We start from the raw sequence: 17387 nt of genomic DNA, 5'->3' as shown, positions 1-17387 counted from the left end.
GCCGCTGGCGGCGGCGGCGGCCGCGCGCGGTGCCCGCTCGCTCGGTGCCACCTGCGGCCGCGCCCGCCCGCCCGCGCGCACAGGTGCAAGGGCGGTGCGCGAGGCGCCGCCGCGCCCGCTCCCGCCCTCCTTCCCTTCCCCGCGCCGCCGCCTCCGTGCGCGTGCGCAGCGCCCCCCGCGCGCGCTCACGCAGAGGGCCGGGCGCGCGCGCGCGGGGCGGGGCGCGGCGCTAACCCTTGCGCAGCTGCTCGGGAGACCCCGGCGCTGGGGCCGCGCCAGCGCGCGCGGCGCCTCCCCCTGCCGCCCGCCGCCCCCCCCCGCGCGCCCGCGCGCGCCGTCCCCCCCCCGCGCCGAGTGGAAGGGGCTGGGGCTGGTGCCAGCAGCGGCGTGAGCGCTCGAGCGGCCGCCATTTTACGCCAGCTCCAGCACCGCGTCCGGACCGCGCGAGGCAGCGCAGGAGGGCGCCGCGCCCCAGCACGCCGAGCCGCCCGCCGAGCCCCTTCGCACGGCGCTTCGCCCCCCGCCGAGCCGCAGGTCAGAGGCCGCGCGGCCGCGCTCGCCCCGCGCCTCGCGGAGCGGCGGCGGCGGCAGCAGCAGCAGCGGGCCGGGCTGGGCCGCGCCTGCCGCCGGCCCGAGGTGTGCGTCGGGGGGGGAGCGGCCCGGGCGCTGCGGGGCCGCGGCCTGGCTGCCGCGCGGGGGAGCCGCCTGCCTTCGTGGCGGCCGGGGGGCGGCCGCGCGCTAGGCCCGCTCACCGGGGCGGCGGCCGCTCAGGGCCCCGCGCTTTGTCCCGCCGCTCCATTCATTGCCCGCGAGCGGGCGGCGCGGCCGGCGCTGCTGCCGTCTCCGCCGGGCCCCGCATTGTCTCGGCGGGAGCGGCGGGCGGGGGCCGGCGGACGCCGGGCCGGGCGCTGGAGCGGGGCCCGGCGCGTCGCCAACGGGCGCCGCGGGGGGAGCGGCGCGGGAGGCGCCGCGGGGAGCGGCCGGGGGGCAGCGCGGCCGGGGCCGGCGCGCGCCGGAGGAAGTTGTAGCAGACGCGAGCGCGGCGAGCACGTGTTCGCCGCGCGCTCATGGCGGCGGCCGCCGCGGGGCGGGCGGCGAAGGGCGCTTTGTTCCTCGCGGCGGCCCGGGCGGCGGCGGCGGGAGGCGGGCGGGGAGCCCGGGCGCGGCCGGGGCCCCGCGCGGCGGCCGCGCGTGTCGGTGTCGCGGCGGCAGCGGTGCATGTGGCAGCGCGGCTCCTCCTGCCGCCCCCGCCATTGGCGTCTCGCTCCCTTTCCAACTTGTCCGGAGCTTCTCCGGGAGTGCGGGAGAGACAGGCAGGGGGAGGTGAGTCAGTGAGCCTGGCCGGCTTGTGCAAAACCTGCAGTGAGAGGCACCCCACCCCCGCGAGGCAGCCGTGCTAGGGCTCTCCTTTGTGTTAGCGCTTCTTCTGAGGAATTTGGTGCATCTTTCCCAACAACCAGAAGCATCAGGGGATGAGCTCGCAGATTGATTTTCTTTGATTTTTTTTTCATTTTTCGTTTTTTTGCAAGAACAGAGCAGTCTGTTGCATGTTTTGTCACTTGAATTATTCTGCTTGAAGATGACACTAGCTTAATTGTGATGCCTATTGCATTTGAACAGATATCTGGAAACATGGCTACTGAACATGTTAATGGGAATGGTACTGAAGAGCCCATGGATACTTCTGCTGCAGTTACCCATTCTGAGCATTTCCAGACATTGCTTGATGCTGGTTTACCACAGAAAGTTGCTGAAAAACTAGATGAAATTTACGTTGCAGGTAAGATGCAAAACTTGCAAAACCACACCTTACAATATTTTATTGGATTCTGCTGTCTTTGGGCTAAAATAGCAACTTTTTGTGGTTTCCAAAAGTATGGGGACTGCAGTCTTACCATTTTTTTTTTGGGTAACTTGGCGCTTTAATTTGTCACAGAATTTTTCAAAGAACTCTCGCGCCAGGTCACTTGGGTTGAGGGGTGGGAAAAGTGTACATGTAACTGCAGGAACAGCTGGAACAGCCAACAGATGATTTTTAGGAGGAGTAGGTGATGTGGTCTTAGTGCATCTGTATAGTAGTTGTGGGTAATTCCGGATAACTGAAGCTTTGGTAGTCATCTTCTCTTGGAAATAATACTGAGTGAGGTAGCATTTGAGCTTGTGGATGGTTATTGTGTTTCTCAGGCGTAACATTGCTTGCTTTTTTTTTTTTTTAAGACTTGATTTCTTTTTCTTTTTTGGATTGTGGTTGTCATTTTTAGTGCTGTAGCTTATATGGTCTTTACAGTCCTCTCTCAAAATGTATCAAGTTACTTTGCTAGTCAAGCTTAAGTCAGGTTTTGATGGATCCCTCTGTATTCAGCTGCAGGATATTGAAAATAAACTTAGCCTGTGTAACATCTGGATTTCACAGAAGTTGAATGAAAACATAAATGCAATAACACTTGCTCTGGATCTTAACTTTTTGTTGCTTCTTTTTGACAGAAAGATGTTAATCATGTTTTTTTTTTAAAAAAAAAAAAACCTCGAAGAGGAATAAGTGGTGGGTTTCTTAGGTACAGTAACTTAATGTTATTCAGTGATTGCTTTAGGGGTCACTGAGATATGTTAGAGGTTTTAAATATGGTTAAACAAATGCTGAAATACAATGAGTATTTTTTTTCTTTTCTCTAGGGCTAGTTGCACATAGTGATCTAGATGAAAGAGCTATTGAAGCTTTAAAGGAATTTAATGAAGAAGGTGCATTGGCAGTGCTTCAACAGTTTAAAGACAGCGATCTCTCACATGTTCAGGTAATGTTAAGCAATTTGGAATATAATTGTTGAGGGACAAACTGCTAGTAGACTAGCAAGAGTTTCGCTTAAGTCTTTTCAGCGATCTGTATGCGACATGTAAGACACTATTAGTCCAAAGCAAAGTTGGATTCTGGCTTGTCGTGTTTGCAGAACTGAAGATTAATACATCTCTTACAGAACAAAAGTGCCTTTCTATGTGGAGTCATGAAGACATACAGGCAGAGGGAAAAACAGGGGACCAAGGTGGCAGATTCTAGCAAAGGACCAGATGAGGCAAAAATTAAGGTATGAACCTAAAAGGTGTACAATACATGTATTACATGTGTGGTTTTTCGAGCTGTCATTACTGATGCCTTATTTCTTTGGGAACTGTGCCTTCTTAGTAAGGGCTATTTTAGCTTATTTGTTATCAGGAGGCTCTTATTTGCGTATTGATCTTTTTCAAGATGAAGGTGTTACTTATTGGAATATATACAAAAGTGAAAGACTTGAAAAGTTACTATGCTTGTACACTGACAAGTGCCACTTGCTGAAACAGTTTAACTATTTCACTGTGAAAATTTTGCATACTTTTCAGCATTTAGACTGCTTTCAAAAAGTGTAACTCAGTGATTGGCCTGGGTATCCCCACGCCCTCATTCAGATTTAAGGTAACTAGGAAGTAGGGAGAAGATAACACGTGTCTGAAGAAAATAGACTAGAGAGGATATAGGGTTCAGCCTGTTATTATGTCGTTGTACAGTTTATGGAAACTATGCAGAATTGTCTTAATGGCCACATTATTATTTTTTGGTATCAGTTTTCTGTTGTATACTCTGTGTATCAGAGTTGCAAAGTCCTGTTGAAGTTATTTTTTACAATAGTAAATTTATTTCAGCTTAAAACTTAACAATGAAGTATGCTTATTTCCATCTTAGAGTACCTCTCATCTTGAACTTTTTTTGTGTAAAGTGCAAAGTTACTATTAAAAATACTATAAATAGCTATGTAGTTTGCAAAACCGGAATGTCTTTTTTATTTTTGTCTCATCTCTTTGAGGGTTGAATACCATGATTTATAAATTCCAATAAATGAGTATGGGTTCCAGTCACCATCACAAAAAATTACATTGACTAGCTCAAAATGAAGACTGCATTGACTTACCTACGATAGCATTTACTGCTGATGGCTAAAGCATTTAAAATTTTGTTTTGCATTTTTTAGGTTATGAAGTTATTTTTAACTCTTGATTTGTCTAGATTTGTCTAGTAGGCTGTTTCTTTGTATGTGGTGTTTTTTTTCTTCTACAAAGTTACTGAGGCAGACTAGTTCTAGAAGAGTTTCTTATTACATATCTGCATGCTGAATGTCATCTAACACTTTTAATCAGAAATGTATCTGTACCTCTCTGCAGTGGTTCTAGTGAAAATCATCTGTCCTGGGTTGTTGAATGTGTTCACAAGGAATTTGAGATACATAAAGGACAGGATAGGAGAAAATAAGTAGTATTACCACTTTAGTGGTGGGGTACCCAAAGCAGTAAGAAGAGAGCTCCAGGAGTATAAGCACTTAAACATGTGTTCTTTACTTCACACTTATGAGTAACCTCATTAAGTGAAGGGAACTTCTGTGCATAAATGTTTGCAGGATTGGACATGCCAAAACAAGAAATGACTCGGACTGTTAAGATCTTTCTAATTAAAGGGAAGCTTGCTGTTCTATTACTTGGATGATTTTTTTTTCCCTTTTTTTTTTTTGTTTCTCTTTTTTTTGTATGAAAATGAAGGAATTGGGGAAACCTCCACGTGAACCTTTAATTTTCTGATGACATATCTTCACCTGGCAGTTATTAATTGTTGTTCTGCAAGTTCCTTGCTGAAGCGTTAGCGATAAACTTGTTTGCATATGAGGGTTTTGAAACAGTACAATTTTAACTGTAAGCATGCTGTTTTTGTGAATGAAGTGTGTCTAAATGAGCTGAGTTGGTTTATGATTTTAAAAATTTAAGTTTCTTATTTGAAGGCACTCTTGGAGAGAACAGGCTACACTCTTGATGTCACTACTGGACAGCGAAAGTACGGTGGACCTCCTCCAGAGTCGATATATTCAGGCCAACAACCTTCTGTTGGTACAGAGGTGAGAAGGAGATCTTTATGTAAACATAGTCATATTTATTGGACATATTTTTTTTACAAGTTATACTGTATATGTCTGTTGTAGATATTTGTGGGCAAGATTCCAAGAGACTTATTTGAAGATGAGCTTGTTCCATTATTTGAGAAGGCCGGCCCTATATGGGATCTTCGCTTAATGATGGATCCATTAACTGGTCTAAATAGAGGATATGCTTTTGTCACTTTTTGTACTAAAGAGGCAGCTCAGGAGGCTGTTAAACTGGTAAGTTTTGTTATTTCTATTTTTTAAATACACTGGGTTCTAAGCAGCTGTCCTTATCTTAGTGCTTAAATGCTTAGGAAGAAACTCTGTCACTATTAACGTCATATCATAAATATCCACTAGGTGTCTTTAAAATATTTTTTACAGAATTCTGTGTATAAGTTGTTACTGGGCATATTACGGACAAGGAGGAAACAAGTGGGTGGACTGCTACTTGCTTCAGTTTGATGAGCCCGTATTCTTACATTATTAGGAGTGGCTTTTGATCTGTCTGCTTTTTGAATGACTTTTGGAGATAAGTGCTTTGCCCACCCCCCCATCCCTCTTCTTCAAAAGATGAGTTGATTGGGTTTCTGTGACTTCATATTTGCTTGTGTACCAGCAGAGGGCCCCACACTGGAAATAGGTTCCTAAAGTCATGGAATTTCTGAAGATAGTTCAGATGGGAAGTAATGACTTTCTATTCTATTGGAACTGTCTGGAAAATGATAGAAAATCTGCCAGATTAGAGTAAACTTTATCTGCTGTTCCAGGCGGAGGTGTGAAATAGCTTGTTTGAAGGACTAGGTCACTCTTAATAAGCTTTCTAGGCTTTATGCATGAAGCCTCCATCATATAAAAACAAACCAGAACCCACTTATATCCTGCCACTGCCCCCCGCCTTTCTTTTTTTTTTTTTCCCAGGGGAATTTATATTCTTTGAGTTAGCGATTGCTGCAGTGAGAGATAATTATTACTATACTGATATGTGTGAGATTACAGTGTATGATAGGACCCTCAAGAGTGCTAAGCATACTAATTCTGAAGCAGATTGATCTTTAAATCTTACTATGTAAGATTTAAACCTGAGTTTTGGAATAAGGTGCATCTCCTGGATTGCTAAGGTGATTTGTTACCATCTTAAGTCAATTTGTTACCATCTTAAGCAAAGTGAAGATGGGGCTTTTTAACATTTAAACGTTTTTATTATTATTTTTAATTTATCTTAAGAACTTTTTGTCTTCTTGTCTACAGTCCAGATATACTTGGGATAATTCAACTTTGTGCATAGCCCTGTGTCCTTTTATCCTCAACTTAGCTCTTCATCTCTTGCATGAACTTTTTGCAGTAGTGCACATGACTCAGAACAGTGAAACAAGCCAAATATATTCTCAGAGGGCCCCAGTAGATAAAATCTTTTGTTAGCTTAAGTTTGCTTAAATGTAGCATGCTCTTAAGGCATTTTAAGCAAATTTTGCTTCCATAAAAGTAACAACAGATTTTGGCCTCTGTTGTCCACTAAATGATACCGGTGAAGAAATACATATAGCTCAGTATTATAGCTGATCTTTGATATGCAGGAAAAAATAGGTGATGAATGTTCTGTTTTTAAGTTAAATGGTGGCTGAACGCAGTAGTTGGAAAAAAGAGCTGGAAAAGCTGGATCAGTTAGCATTTATCAGAGTCTTTGAATAGTTCTGGCAGTATTTGGCTAGCTATTTTTTCTATATGTATATATGTGTATATATATATATTTCCGAGACAAGTGTCTCGGACTGCTTTGAATACCTGGAAGACAGTTGCAGATACCTGTTGAAAATCTTTTGTCCATCACTTGTGTGTGCATTGGGGGAGACTGCTGAAATTCTTTTGGAATTGATGATTCCTTCTTTCTGTTAATTGTAACATCCCAGTATGTTAACAGCCAATACTCTTTTTGAGACTGCATCTAGTCTCTGCACAGAGACAGACGATTTGTTTCCCAGCTTTCTGGACTCACTGGCATCAAAGTTCTGTTGTTGTTTCCCATTTTCTTCCTAAAAGCTTTGTGCTTTTTCTCTCTCAGAGCTTCTGAGACATATAGCAAAAATGTGATAAAATTGCCTATAGACCCCTCTGTGTGTTAATAAAAAGGATATATTGGAGATTTTTGTCAATAAACAGCAACAGAGAGTAAACTGAGCTGTCTTTAGGCTCTATCAGTGAGCATAGCAGTACTTTACATGATTTGTCTTCGGATGGCTGCTGTATCATCCACAAACTTTAAGACAACATCACAGAAAAGTGAACTAAAGTTGTGAATAAAGTTAATGTTGGCTTGTGTTATTCACTACACAGATAACTTTTCCCATCTTGAAAGATTCAAGCCTTAATTAATGATGCCATAGCATCATCTCATGCTGAGAAGACTTACATACACTAACACTAGGTAGTTTTATGTTCTGTACTTAATCCCATGCACGGTTGGACCTTCTCTAGTCTTTCCCCAGTCCTGGTTAGAAGTGGCAGCTAAAATGTTCTTTTTGCACAAGCTCTGTCTTTTAAGAAGTCAGCTCTGATAATAATTGCATTTAATGTCTATTTGAAACTGTCTGAATTAGGGATTACATTTTCACTTGTATTCGACGCATGTGTTCATTTTCCCCTTATACTAGTTCACAGTTGCAGATTTTGCTCTAATAACAGGCTTTTGAGTGCTTATGTTTTCTGTAGGAAGAGGTACAACAGTTGAGATGGTGAAGTTTGTAGGGAAATACACACTGGTTGTGTTCTCACTGGGTTTGAATAGAGCAAGAAGTTAGATCAAAGTGTAGATCCAGGTGAATTGTGCATGTTAAACAGTTTCCCATCTACACACAGCATTACAACTTGTTGTTTGCTGCTGAAAATAAACTAAAGCTGCTCATGAAAGTTTAAGTGGGTGGTAGAATGACAGAACAGACTTTGAGTATAGTTTGACCCGTTATTTTAAAGTCTGTTCTTGAAGAACATAGCAAAGAGAGTCAGTATCTTTTATAGAGCCTAGAGAAGGTGAATGTTTGTGTGACTAACTTCGGGCATTCAGTCACTAGTGATGGGACAGAGAAATGTTTTGCTGACCTTGCTGCTTTGGTAGCCTTACTCCTTTTTGGCATTTTAGGGCTTGTACAGATCTAATCTGAGTTTACAGCTAATGTGCAAACTAATTACCTAATAAAGCACAAGCTTTATCTCTAAGAGCACCTAATTTAAGGCATAATTTTGTGCTAACAAAAACATGCAATGCAAAGCAGTGGTTAACATACTGAAGTATGAAAGAACTGTTTAGGAACCACTGTATATATGGAATGTAGTAGAGATTTATGCAGTTTGACTATGAAATGGTATTTCGTTGTCAGGAGGTTTGTGAGAGGCTCTTAAGTTACACATGAAGCCAATTTTTGGTCTTAGATTTAATAAAAACAGTCAGATAATGTCTTACATTGTAGATGACACAACTGAAGAAGAATCAATTTGTGTATTGTATCCAGACTAATAAATTGTCTGCATTTTAAGTTATGCACTGTATTTTTTTTATTTTTTAAGATTTTTTTTTAGCCACTTACAACTTACGCTAAGTTCATGTTTACAAGTCTACTTATCAGTGCCATAGTTGTAAAATGTATAGAGTCTTGTACTGTTTTCTTGCCTCCTTTAAAATTGGTTCTTTCTCTATAGCATGGGCAAGAGATCTACAGACAGAAGTCTTTTACTGAATTTTAATATGTTTTGGGACATATATAACTAGTTGGAAATCTGCGTACTCTGATATGAAGCACAGATACTTCTCACATATACAATGTTCATTTTAGCTCACTTTTGACTTAATTGTCAAGCTTTAGTGAAGATTTTCAATGTAATGCACTTTTTGCTGTTTGACAGATAAATGTAAGATGTAAATAAACATCCTCACTCTGTTTTTAATACACAGAGCTATAGGAAGTGTGGGAAGTCTTGCTTCTGCAGGAGCATTTATCAAGAGTGGAATTGCTCCTAAAATTTATAGTAAGATTAATCTTAAGGTTAGCCTACTGCTTGTCAATAAAATGTTGACCACAAAATACGCTTTCCTAGCTACAGAATTGTATATTACAGGGCTTTCAGTGGAAAAGTGGTTGAGATACCAGCAGTTATCCTCCCTGCTTCTTATTTAGGTGATGTATATCTATTCTGCATCTGAATGAAAGGCGTTTTTTCTACAGGTGCCTCCTTTATTTATTTATTTAATGTCCCTTGAACTCCTATCTTATTTGTGGAAACTTCTGAGTTACCTGTTTTGGGAGAGGGTTTTGTACAGATATCCTTGGATTTCTGTGTACAGTCTAAGTACTTTGGAGAGAATTTGACAATTGCTCTTTCACACTGACTTCTGGGGGGGGACTTAATCATGAATAGTGTGAAGGTGTTCGTGTGTGTGTGTTTTTCTTTATTTTTTTCTTCTGTTAACTGTGGCTCTCTTGAAGGGAATCTGCATCATAACACCTGTCTTTTATGACACAAGATTCAATTTAGGAATTCATGGATGCAGTGTGTAGGGCGACTTTATCTTTTCCTGAAATGTTGTGAGAAGTAGCATGTCCACAGATGCAAGATCTGTCTTTTGTTCTATATGAAAAAATCTCCCTTGAGTAAAACTCTTGACACTTAACACACAAAGAATGTGTGTTAAGTAAGAGGCTTGAGCAGAAGAGAAAGATAAATATTGGTGAAAATCGTGGAGATTTCTTAGAAAAAAATGATATACTGCAGAACTATTAGTTGAATGTAGTAAGAATGCGTTAAGCTCTTAGGATGTTAATGTATTACTGTGTGTTACAATTGAAGAAGGAAAATATTTGTTGTGCTGCTGTTACAGTGAAAATGTTCTGTAACTGATGATTGTTTAATTGTTTTCCTTTCAGTACAACAATCATGAAATTCGTTCCGGAAAACACATTGGTGTATGCATCTCTGTTGCCAATAATAGGCTTTTTGTTGGCTCTATTCCTAAGAGTAAAACTAAGGAGCAAATTGTTGAAGAGTTTAGCAAAGTAACAGGTAAGTCTGTAACCATGATTTTTAGAGCTGGAGAGATGTAAAATGTGATTAGAGATAACTTTTTTAACCATCTAATCATCTTTCAGCTTCTGATTGAGATCACTTACCTTTTGTCTTGACTCCTAGAATGACTAACTTTTTTTTTTTTTTTTTTCAAAAAAGCTCTATTCTTCTGCAAGCTGAAAAATGTGATTACACTGGTACGCAGCTCCAAGTTTTACATGGCAAATAACTGCCTGCTGTTTAAAGTATCCATTCAAAGAAATGGATAGTTTGTAATGTCAAAACTAAAGGATCTTTTAAATCTTTTTATAGCAGAATTGAAGCAAGATTGAGAACATAATGACCTCTGTGCTTCAGAATCTTTAATGATTTGATAAAAATCTCTTTTTTGTAGCTGTACTTAGACTGACAAAGACAACATTTTATGGCTTTAGCAGATGATATGCTTGGGTTCCTTGGAGCATTACTGAATTTTTTTAGAAGTCTTAAAATCACGAAAGTTTGATCTGTCTTATTTTTTTTTCCATGAATGTCCAGGTAATATGGTGTTGTGATTGAAGTGCATTGGGATAGTGTAAAGTTTCTCTTTGAAAGTGTCTTGTTTTGCAATTACTTGTAAGATGCTCTTGGAAGGATAATCCCCACCTTATACTACAGATAAATATTTTGCTTAATTTCAGAGAGTCTTACAGATGTCATATTGTATCATCAGCCTGATGACAAGAAAAAGAACAGAGGTTTCTGTTTCCTTGAATATGAAGATCACAAAACTGCTGCTCAGGCCAGACGTAGGTTAATGAGCGGCAAAGTGAAAGTCTGGGGAAATGTTGTTACAGTTGAATGGGCTGATCCTATAGAAGATCCAGATCCTGAAGTCATGGCAAAGGTAATAAAGCGATAAGGGAAGCATATTTTTAGAGTCCGTGTTCTAAAGTAAGTATTTTCTGATACTAGTGAAAGTTAAAATAGCATCCCGAAAAGTGACTCCAAAAGTTGTAGTTTGTAGCTTTATATTTGGTGGCTTGTAGCTTAATACTGGGGAGGTGATGGCAGAGCAAACCTTAATTGCAATGAAATTCTGTATTTAGAACTTCAGAAGGGAGGACTGGGATTTTCAAAGATAGGTTTTAGAAGTCGTTCCCTGAAACTTGTATCTAATTCTGTGGGGTTTTTTTAAATTCCTTGAAATGTTAAGAATGTTGATATTCTGGATTTTTAATGTTTTAGCGAAGCAAAATTTTGAACGCTTAGCACTTCAAAGTGGTTTTTGACAGTTCTGTTATGTACGTGCAATGTTTTGATACCGAAACAGGTTACCTGATTTCTGGCCATCAGATTAAGCATAGCTGCTTTATCACAAAAAAAAAAAAAAAAAAAAAAAAAAAAAAAGGCTATTAAGGTGTAGCTGAGTTATGCAGTACAAGTTCATAGCTTGCCCATGTCCTTTTCTCTTTCTGCTTGTTTTTTATCTGTGCTTTTTCTCTCATCTGAGAAAACTGCATCAGTTGCTGGAGTCCTGCTTTCATGGACCTAGTAAGATAGCTTGGATGGGACTTCCTATTTGGTTAGCCATTAGGGAAAATACCCGGAATTGGGGCTCACTTTAGGAAAACTGTTTTTAAATTCCACGTATTAGAGCTTTTGGACTACCCTGTCTGCAGTGTTTTTTGTTCTTTTTCATTTTTTATTTTTTGGTATGTGTGTGTGCGCGTGTGCTTGCCTGGCATCTCAGTCTGCTAGCAGCAGGGAAGAGTCTTGCAGGTGAAGTTTTTCTAAGGTGGTATTTCCTCCATATGGCAGCTTTTCCACCTGATCAGTTCCCTGGCTCAAAGAGAAGAGTCCTAATCTAGCAAAATCCAGCTAAAATAAATTAGCAGGGACTTCTGCTGACATGACTGAATAGATAAGTGGGAAGTGATAAGGGACATGATTAGGTATCTTTCAAAAGTAAATTCACAGATGTAGGGAGTGAAACCTAAAGAATTAATGAAAGCTAAAGAAATTAAAACTTGACAGTGTTTTGCCCTGTTTCATAGAGATTTTCAAATGTGCTAAACTGTGTCTTTTAGTACCTTCTATTGTTAAGTACTTAAAATGGGAAATAAAAGTGGAAAATACGGAAAAGGTACAGAAAATGGTCTTGTATACATTTAGTGCCATATGCTAAAGACATTGAATGTAGCTTGAGTTGAAGGCTTGTTGGGAAATGAATATGTGAAGGGAGTATGGATGAAGTAGAGTCTGGTTTACGGCTGAATGCAGAAGTTGAGGGCAAGCGAGCACTTGGTGGTGGGTCACTTAACTCATTCCTAGAGTAAGAAAAGGCTCTTTGCTGCAGTCTTTCTTGCAGAACAGAAAGAAGCTTTCTCTCTGGAGCTTACTACGATTCTTAATGTCTCCTGAGAATTGCCTAGAGTAGTATTACCAAAGACTGGAGTTTGGATCAGAATTATGGTCTGTAGTATCCTTTCCTCTGGGTCCTGCATCCCATCCAATTTCTGGTTCAGTGATAAAAGTTTGTTCTAGTTATTAGTAACTCAATTTCATTAATAACCACTGTGTGAGTGGTGGGCATGGTGTTAAGGCGTAGTGGCAGCGTAAGGAAGGGCACTCATATAAACTATGAGCCTCCTGAGTAATGTGCAAACATGATAGCTTGTGGTCACTTAGTGTAATCTGAACGTTGATGCAAGGGCAGGTCTTCAAGTGATAGCAACTTGGTATCGTACGTGATTCATGGTGTGCAGCATAACTCGCAGAGGACGTACGTTAACTTCTCTGCTTTCTTAAAATAAAGGTTGTCTTTTCTCTGACTGCCATATATTTTCTTTTATCTGTGTGTGGTTGACACAACTTTAGATTCTGGTGGTGATTTAGTGACTATTGGGCAGTTAAGGCATATCTAAATACTTAAAGATAACCAGTCTTTCTGACCCTCCAAGCTTCATATCTGTTTTCATGTGCCTTACGAGTCATACTGCACACTCTAGAGAGCTGGGGGAGCGAGCCGCTTGGCAGAATGGTTGGAAGATGGTCGTTCACCAAGGCAGGGGCCACGTTTAGCTTCTGAGAAAGTGCAGGGCTGGCCTGCACTATGTGAGCCTTAATGACCGTGTTCCCTTCTCCAACTGTGGATTCAGGTCAGGAAGCCTGCTCCGGCAGGCACAGTCTTGCTCTTAGGTATTTGGTGGAGCTCTGGCATGGGAGCCACAAGTCAAGGAGCTGTGGAATGGCAGAGCTCGAGAACCTCTGACCTAGATATTGCAGTGGTGACTGTTCTCCAGATACCTTAGTAAAAACTTGTCTAAACAATGAAATGTTTTGATAAGTTAATTATTTGGCACGTAACTGACCTTGGATGCTGTCTTTTAATTTTGAAAGTGTTCCCGAGCTGAAGCTTGCTGCTGGGATTTTTTCAACATCAACATAAATTGCATTGATTTTATTATTTTTTTTTCCAGGATACTCTTGCTATGTAATCATAAAAACTGTGTTAATAGCTCTAGCAGGCATGAAGGTTTGCAGCCAACTCATGCTGCAAGAACATATATATATATATATATATGTATATATATATTTATATATGTGTCGGTATTAATGTGCGCACGCGCACACACATAAAACAAAGTGACCTTTCCCATGCTGCCAATAGTAGTGACTTGCAAAACTTGTTGTGTATTCAGATCATACTTTTAAGACTTGTTTTTTTTATTGTTTTGTTTTCAGGTAAAAGTTTTGTTTGTACGCAATCTCGCCAATACTGTAACAGAGGAGATCCTAGAAAAGGCCTTCAGTCAGTTTGGAAAGCTAGAACGAGTGAAGAAGCTAAAAGATTATGCTTTCATTCATTTTGATGAACGGGATGGAGCAGTAAAGGTAAGTGATGGAGGCTGTAACTTTGGGTGTGTGGAAGTAGTGGCTAAGACAAGCATTTAGAGGCTGTGTGCTTTTAATTTGAGAAAAAGCTTTATCTGGATGAATGTTAAAGCATTGTCACCGATAACTTTGTCCTGTGTAGGTGTCTTCTAGGAAAATGCAGTTGCTAGCTTGAAACTGGATCTTAGATGCGACTGTCCTAAGTAATTCTGCTGATAAGTATCTCAGATAATCACATGTGTTACCTTTTATAAGTGAAGTGCCAGAAGTTGAATGACTTCTCACCAAATTATCGGTAGAATTTAAAGCAGTTTCTTTAGGACAGATGATAGAAACTTAGGTAATCCTTTTATTTTTTAGGAAGAGAGTAACTTCCTTTTGACAGTGTGAAGTAAGCACCTTTTCTTTTTGATGAGTGGTGCAGGATAACTGAGTAATTGTAATTCCTGGATTTTATTAGCCTTTTGGTGGTGGTTTTTCTCCTGTTATCTTTTGATAGGAGAGGAAAATGTAATTCCTGCCCTTCCTGCAGTGTATATAGTGTTTGCTTCCTGTGGGATGGTGCAGGATACAAGGGGATTCCGCTATCCTTATTCATCCAGATGCCTTAAAGCAGATGCTCTAGATGATGGAAAGAATCTCTTTACAGGATATGTGTTTTGTCAAGGCCCAGCTCTCTGAAGTCTAGAAAGTCCCTAGAAATGGTAGAATCTTTAGGATTTCCCTGCTTTTTAAATCTATATGTAATATTCATTGTCACCACTGGGAGATGTGTCCTCTCTTGTTTTCTCCCTTACTTACTTTTAATATGTCAGAATAAGCACGTTAAATCCTAATATCTGGCTTCCGCTAAAAAAAGGGAAAGCTTCCTACAAGTAGAATGAGGGAATGAAAACATACACTGATCTCTAGCTTTAGTACTATTTGTATGTACCCCCTACTGCAAAAACTATCCTTTCAGAAGACAGATCTGTCATTTCACTAATTGAAAGGGTTTGCAAAAATTAAAGCCACCAGTTTGTAAAGACTGAATATTGCAGTTTTAAGTAGAAGATTTTAAACCGGCACTCAGGCAGTCCTGGGTTTTAGAGGGAAGTTAAGAGGAAGTGAATAACTCTCTGAAACCCAAGTACTATGCTCTTTGACTTAGATTTATAATTTTGCTTTAGTTCTGGATAACAAAGAATTAAAATGCATACTGTAAAGGATAGAATAAAATAAACTACTTCAGATATGCTTAGAAGTATATTTAAAGTCTGGTTAATTCCTTCAGGCAATGGAAGAAATGAATGGCAAAGATTTAGAGGGAGAAAACATTGAAATTGTTTTTGCTAAGCCACCAGATCAAAAAAGGAAAGAACGGAAAGCTCAGAGACAAGCGGCTAAAAATCAGATGTAAGTGTAAATGCATGCACATATTTTGTGTTACTTCTGAAAGACATGTACAGAAATTGGAGCTTTGGGTGTATTAGTAGCTATACTGCAGTGTACACTTTGCTTGGCTTCTCTGAAAATGTTGGATGCATTTAGATTGTTCGCACTTTACATCAGAATTACTGCTTTAGTAGTGCTATTGGTGAGAATTTAGGCCCTGTTTTCCTCTATGTGCATGTGAGCGCCAGAGGAAATGTCTGAAGGTCATGGAACCTGCGAACTTTACACTTTTTCTTTTAAAGTTCATGTACTTGTGCACTGACCTGTCACATGAATGTACTTAGCAACTTGTGCTCTTCCCAGCAGGCTTAGATAACTGATATAGGACCCCTGTTTAATAAAGTATCCACTGGGAGCCCCATGTTCTTTTTTTTTTTGCCACTTTTAACAGATAGATAAGCCCATGAAGTTTCTAAACTTTTGCCCTAACAGCTTTTAAACATGGCAAAAAAAAAAAAAGTCTTGCCAGTGTATTCTGTTTAATGTACTCATGTGTTTTTCTTCTAGGATATCTTGTAGCTTTCCTAACCATCTTCCCTCCCCCTCCATATTTCCAAAAATAACCTCTGCCAGGGCTGCTGTGCAGCATCCAAGAAGCCAGGCTAGCTGGGTTGGTTACCAGATTAATAGAGATCCCCAGATGGTGAGCTAGCATGCACATGGAGTTGCTTAAGCTCCCCCTGCTTATAGTTGTCGAACTTTTGGGGCCCTTCCGTCCTTTTTTCCTGGGCCTCTGTGTTTGCTGGAAGCAGTAGATTTCTCTTTTGTTTTGGTTTTCTTCTGTGCTGGGCCTTCTCAGTTCTGTTCAAATCTTCTGGTGATTAAAAATTCACATTCATTTTGTGTCTTGACAAAAGCATCATAAATAAGTTTATCTAATTGCAATGTAAAATAATATTGGAGGTTGCGCAGAGTTACCTCTCGACACAAGGAGTTGTCTGTATGGCTTGGTTTTGTTGTCTCTGCTTGGAGACATGCTTTCCTTCCATTAAACTTGAGTAATATCAAAAAAAAAAATCTAGAGAAACACACATGTTGTAATAGACAGCTTTGCCTGTTTGGCGAGTGGCCTGTTTCCTGTGGTGGGAAGAAAGACTTTCTTTAAGGGCATCTGATCAATGATAATGCCATTTTTTGGTGGTGTTTTTTTTTTCTTTTTTCTTTTTAAGTACTGAAGTGCTGTTCTCTGCAGTTCTCTGAAACAGAATTATTGCTTCTGGATAGTGTGCATGTGTTTATAACACAGGAATTCTTCCTGGCATGTGACAACATTATCATATATAATATAATGCTGTATATTAGTCCTGTTTTATTAATTTGTTAATAAAGGGGCACATGTCCAATTTTTGTGGAGGGTTGCATCTGTCATTTTGCCAGTTAGAGGTCTGATTTCATTCTTTCAGGTCCTCTTTTTTCAGGTGCCTTGGTTTGGAAGTTGTCTTCATTTATTTTTATGAACTGCTAAATGGAAAGCAGCTAGTTTAATTGATCGCTAGTCATGTTTGGATTTTTAAATACACTGTTCAAGAGTGAACTGTAAGGGCTTTTAATTTCTTTAGGGTTCCAAAAGATGAGGGAATAGAAGGATATGTGTGTTGTTAAGTCTGTGTCCTAGTTATTTGAGAAGTTTGGAGTGACGTCTTAAGATCTTAGAGGTAATTTGTAGTTTGTACTATATTTACGGTTCTAAGAATACTTTTTTTCTTTTTTCTTTTTTTTTCTGGTAACCTGCATATGCTTACAGATACAATTTGACTGGGACATTATGTAATTAGCGTTCTTACCCACGTGCATGTAAGAATCTTTCCTGTTTTAAGCCTTTTGTGGCTGTCAGGAGTAAAATTATTAAGCTGTGTAAGTTACTTCGGTTATTTCACACTCCCGTGTGACTGCTGTTAGCTGTGTAGCTGTGTATATCCAAGAAAAACAAAATCCTACATGTGTAGATGAAGGGGGGAGATGTTACAACAAGTAGATTGAGTGCATTTTTATTTTGAGGAGAAGGAATTGGGAGTCTTGACACTGAAGACTAGTTAGAAAAAATGCACATAAAGTCATAGCAGTGTCGGGGAGCAAGTGAGCTGCTAG

The 17387-nt window shown here is 40.7% G+C and overlaps 1 protein-coding gene across 5 annotated transcripts in view; it reads left to right on the top strand.

The window, feature by feature from the left end:
* The first annotated feature begins 367 nt into the window (after nucleotides 1-367).
* Nucleotides 368-17387, top strand: part of SYNCRIP (synaptotagmin binding cytoplasmic RNA interacting protein) — a 23774-nt gene continuing 6754 nt past the window's right edge. For 3 of the 5 annotated variants that reach the window (XM_010218845.2, XM_010218844.2, XM_010218841.2), the window contains exons 1-9: nucleotides 1496-1780; nucleotides 2674-2792; nucleotides 2973-3080; nucleotides 4797-4910; nucleotides 4995-5171; nucleotides 9851-9986; nucleotides 10670-10875; nucleotides 13716-13865; nucleotides 15139-15260. In XM_010218845.2, the coding sequence (XP_010217147.1) occupies nucleotides 1600-1780; nucleotides 2674-2792; nucleotides 2973-3080; nucleotides 4797-4910; nucleotides 4995-5171; nucleotides 9851-9986; nucleotides 10670-10875; nucleotides 13716-13865; nucleotides 15139-15260 (1313 nt within the window). In that variant the 5' untranslated portion in view covers nucleotides 1496-1599. Of the gene's footprint in view, nucleotides 535-1495; nucleotides 1781-2673; nucleotides 2793-2972; nucleotides 3081-4796; nucleotides 4911-4994; nucleotides 5172-9850; nucleotides 9987-10669; nucleotides 10876-13715; nucleotides 13866-15138; nucleotides 15261-17387 lie in introns of those variants that run through there. The other 2 variants (XM_088519756.1, XM_088519757.1) reach the window with 2 other exon arrangements.

Source organism: Tinamus guttatus, unplaced genomic scaffold, assembly GCF_059628265.1.
Source record: "Tinamus guttatus ecotype Peru unplaced genomic scaffold, ASM5962826v1 Tinamus_guttatus_pri_ptg000070l, whole genome shotgun sequence".
Classification (NCBI taxonomy): Eukaryota; Metazoa; Chordata; class Aves; order Tinamiformes; family Tinamidae; genus Tinamus; species Tinamus guttatus.
This window is presented reverse-complemented; position numbering and strand designations above follow the sequence as displayed.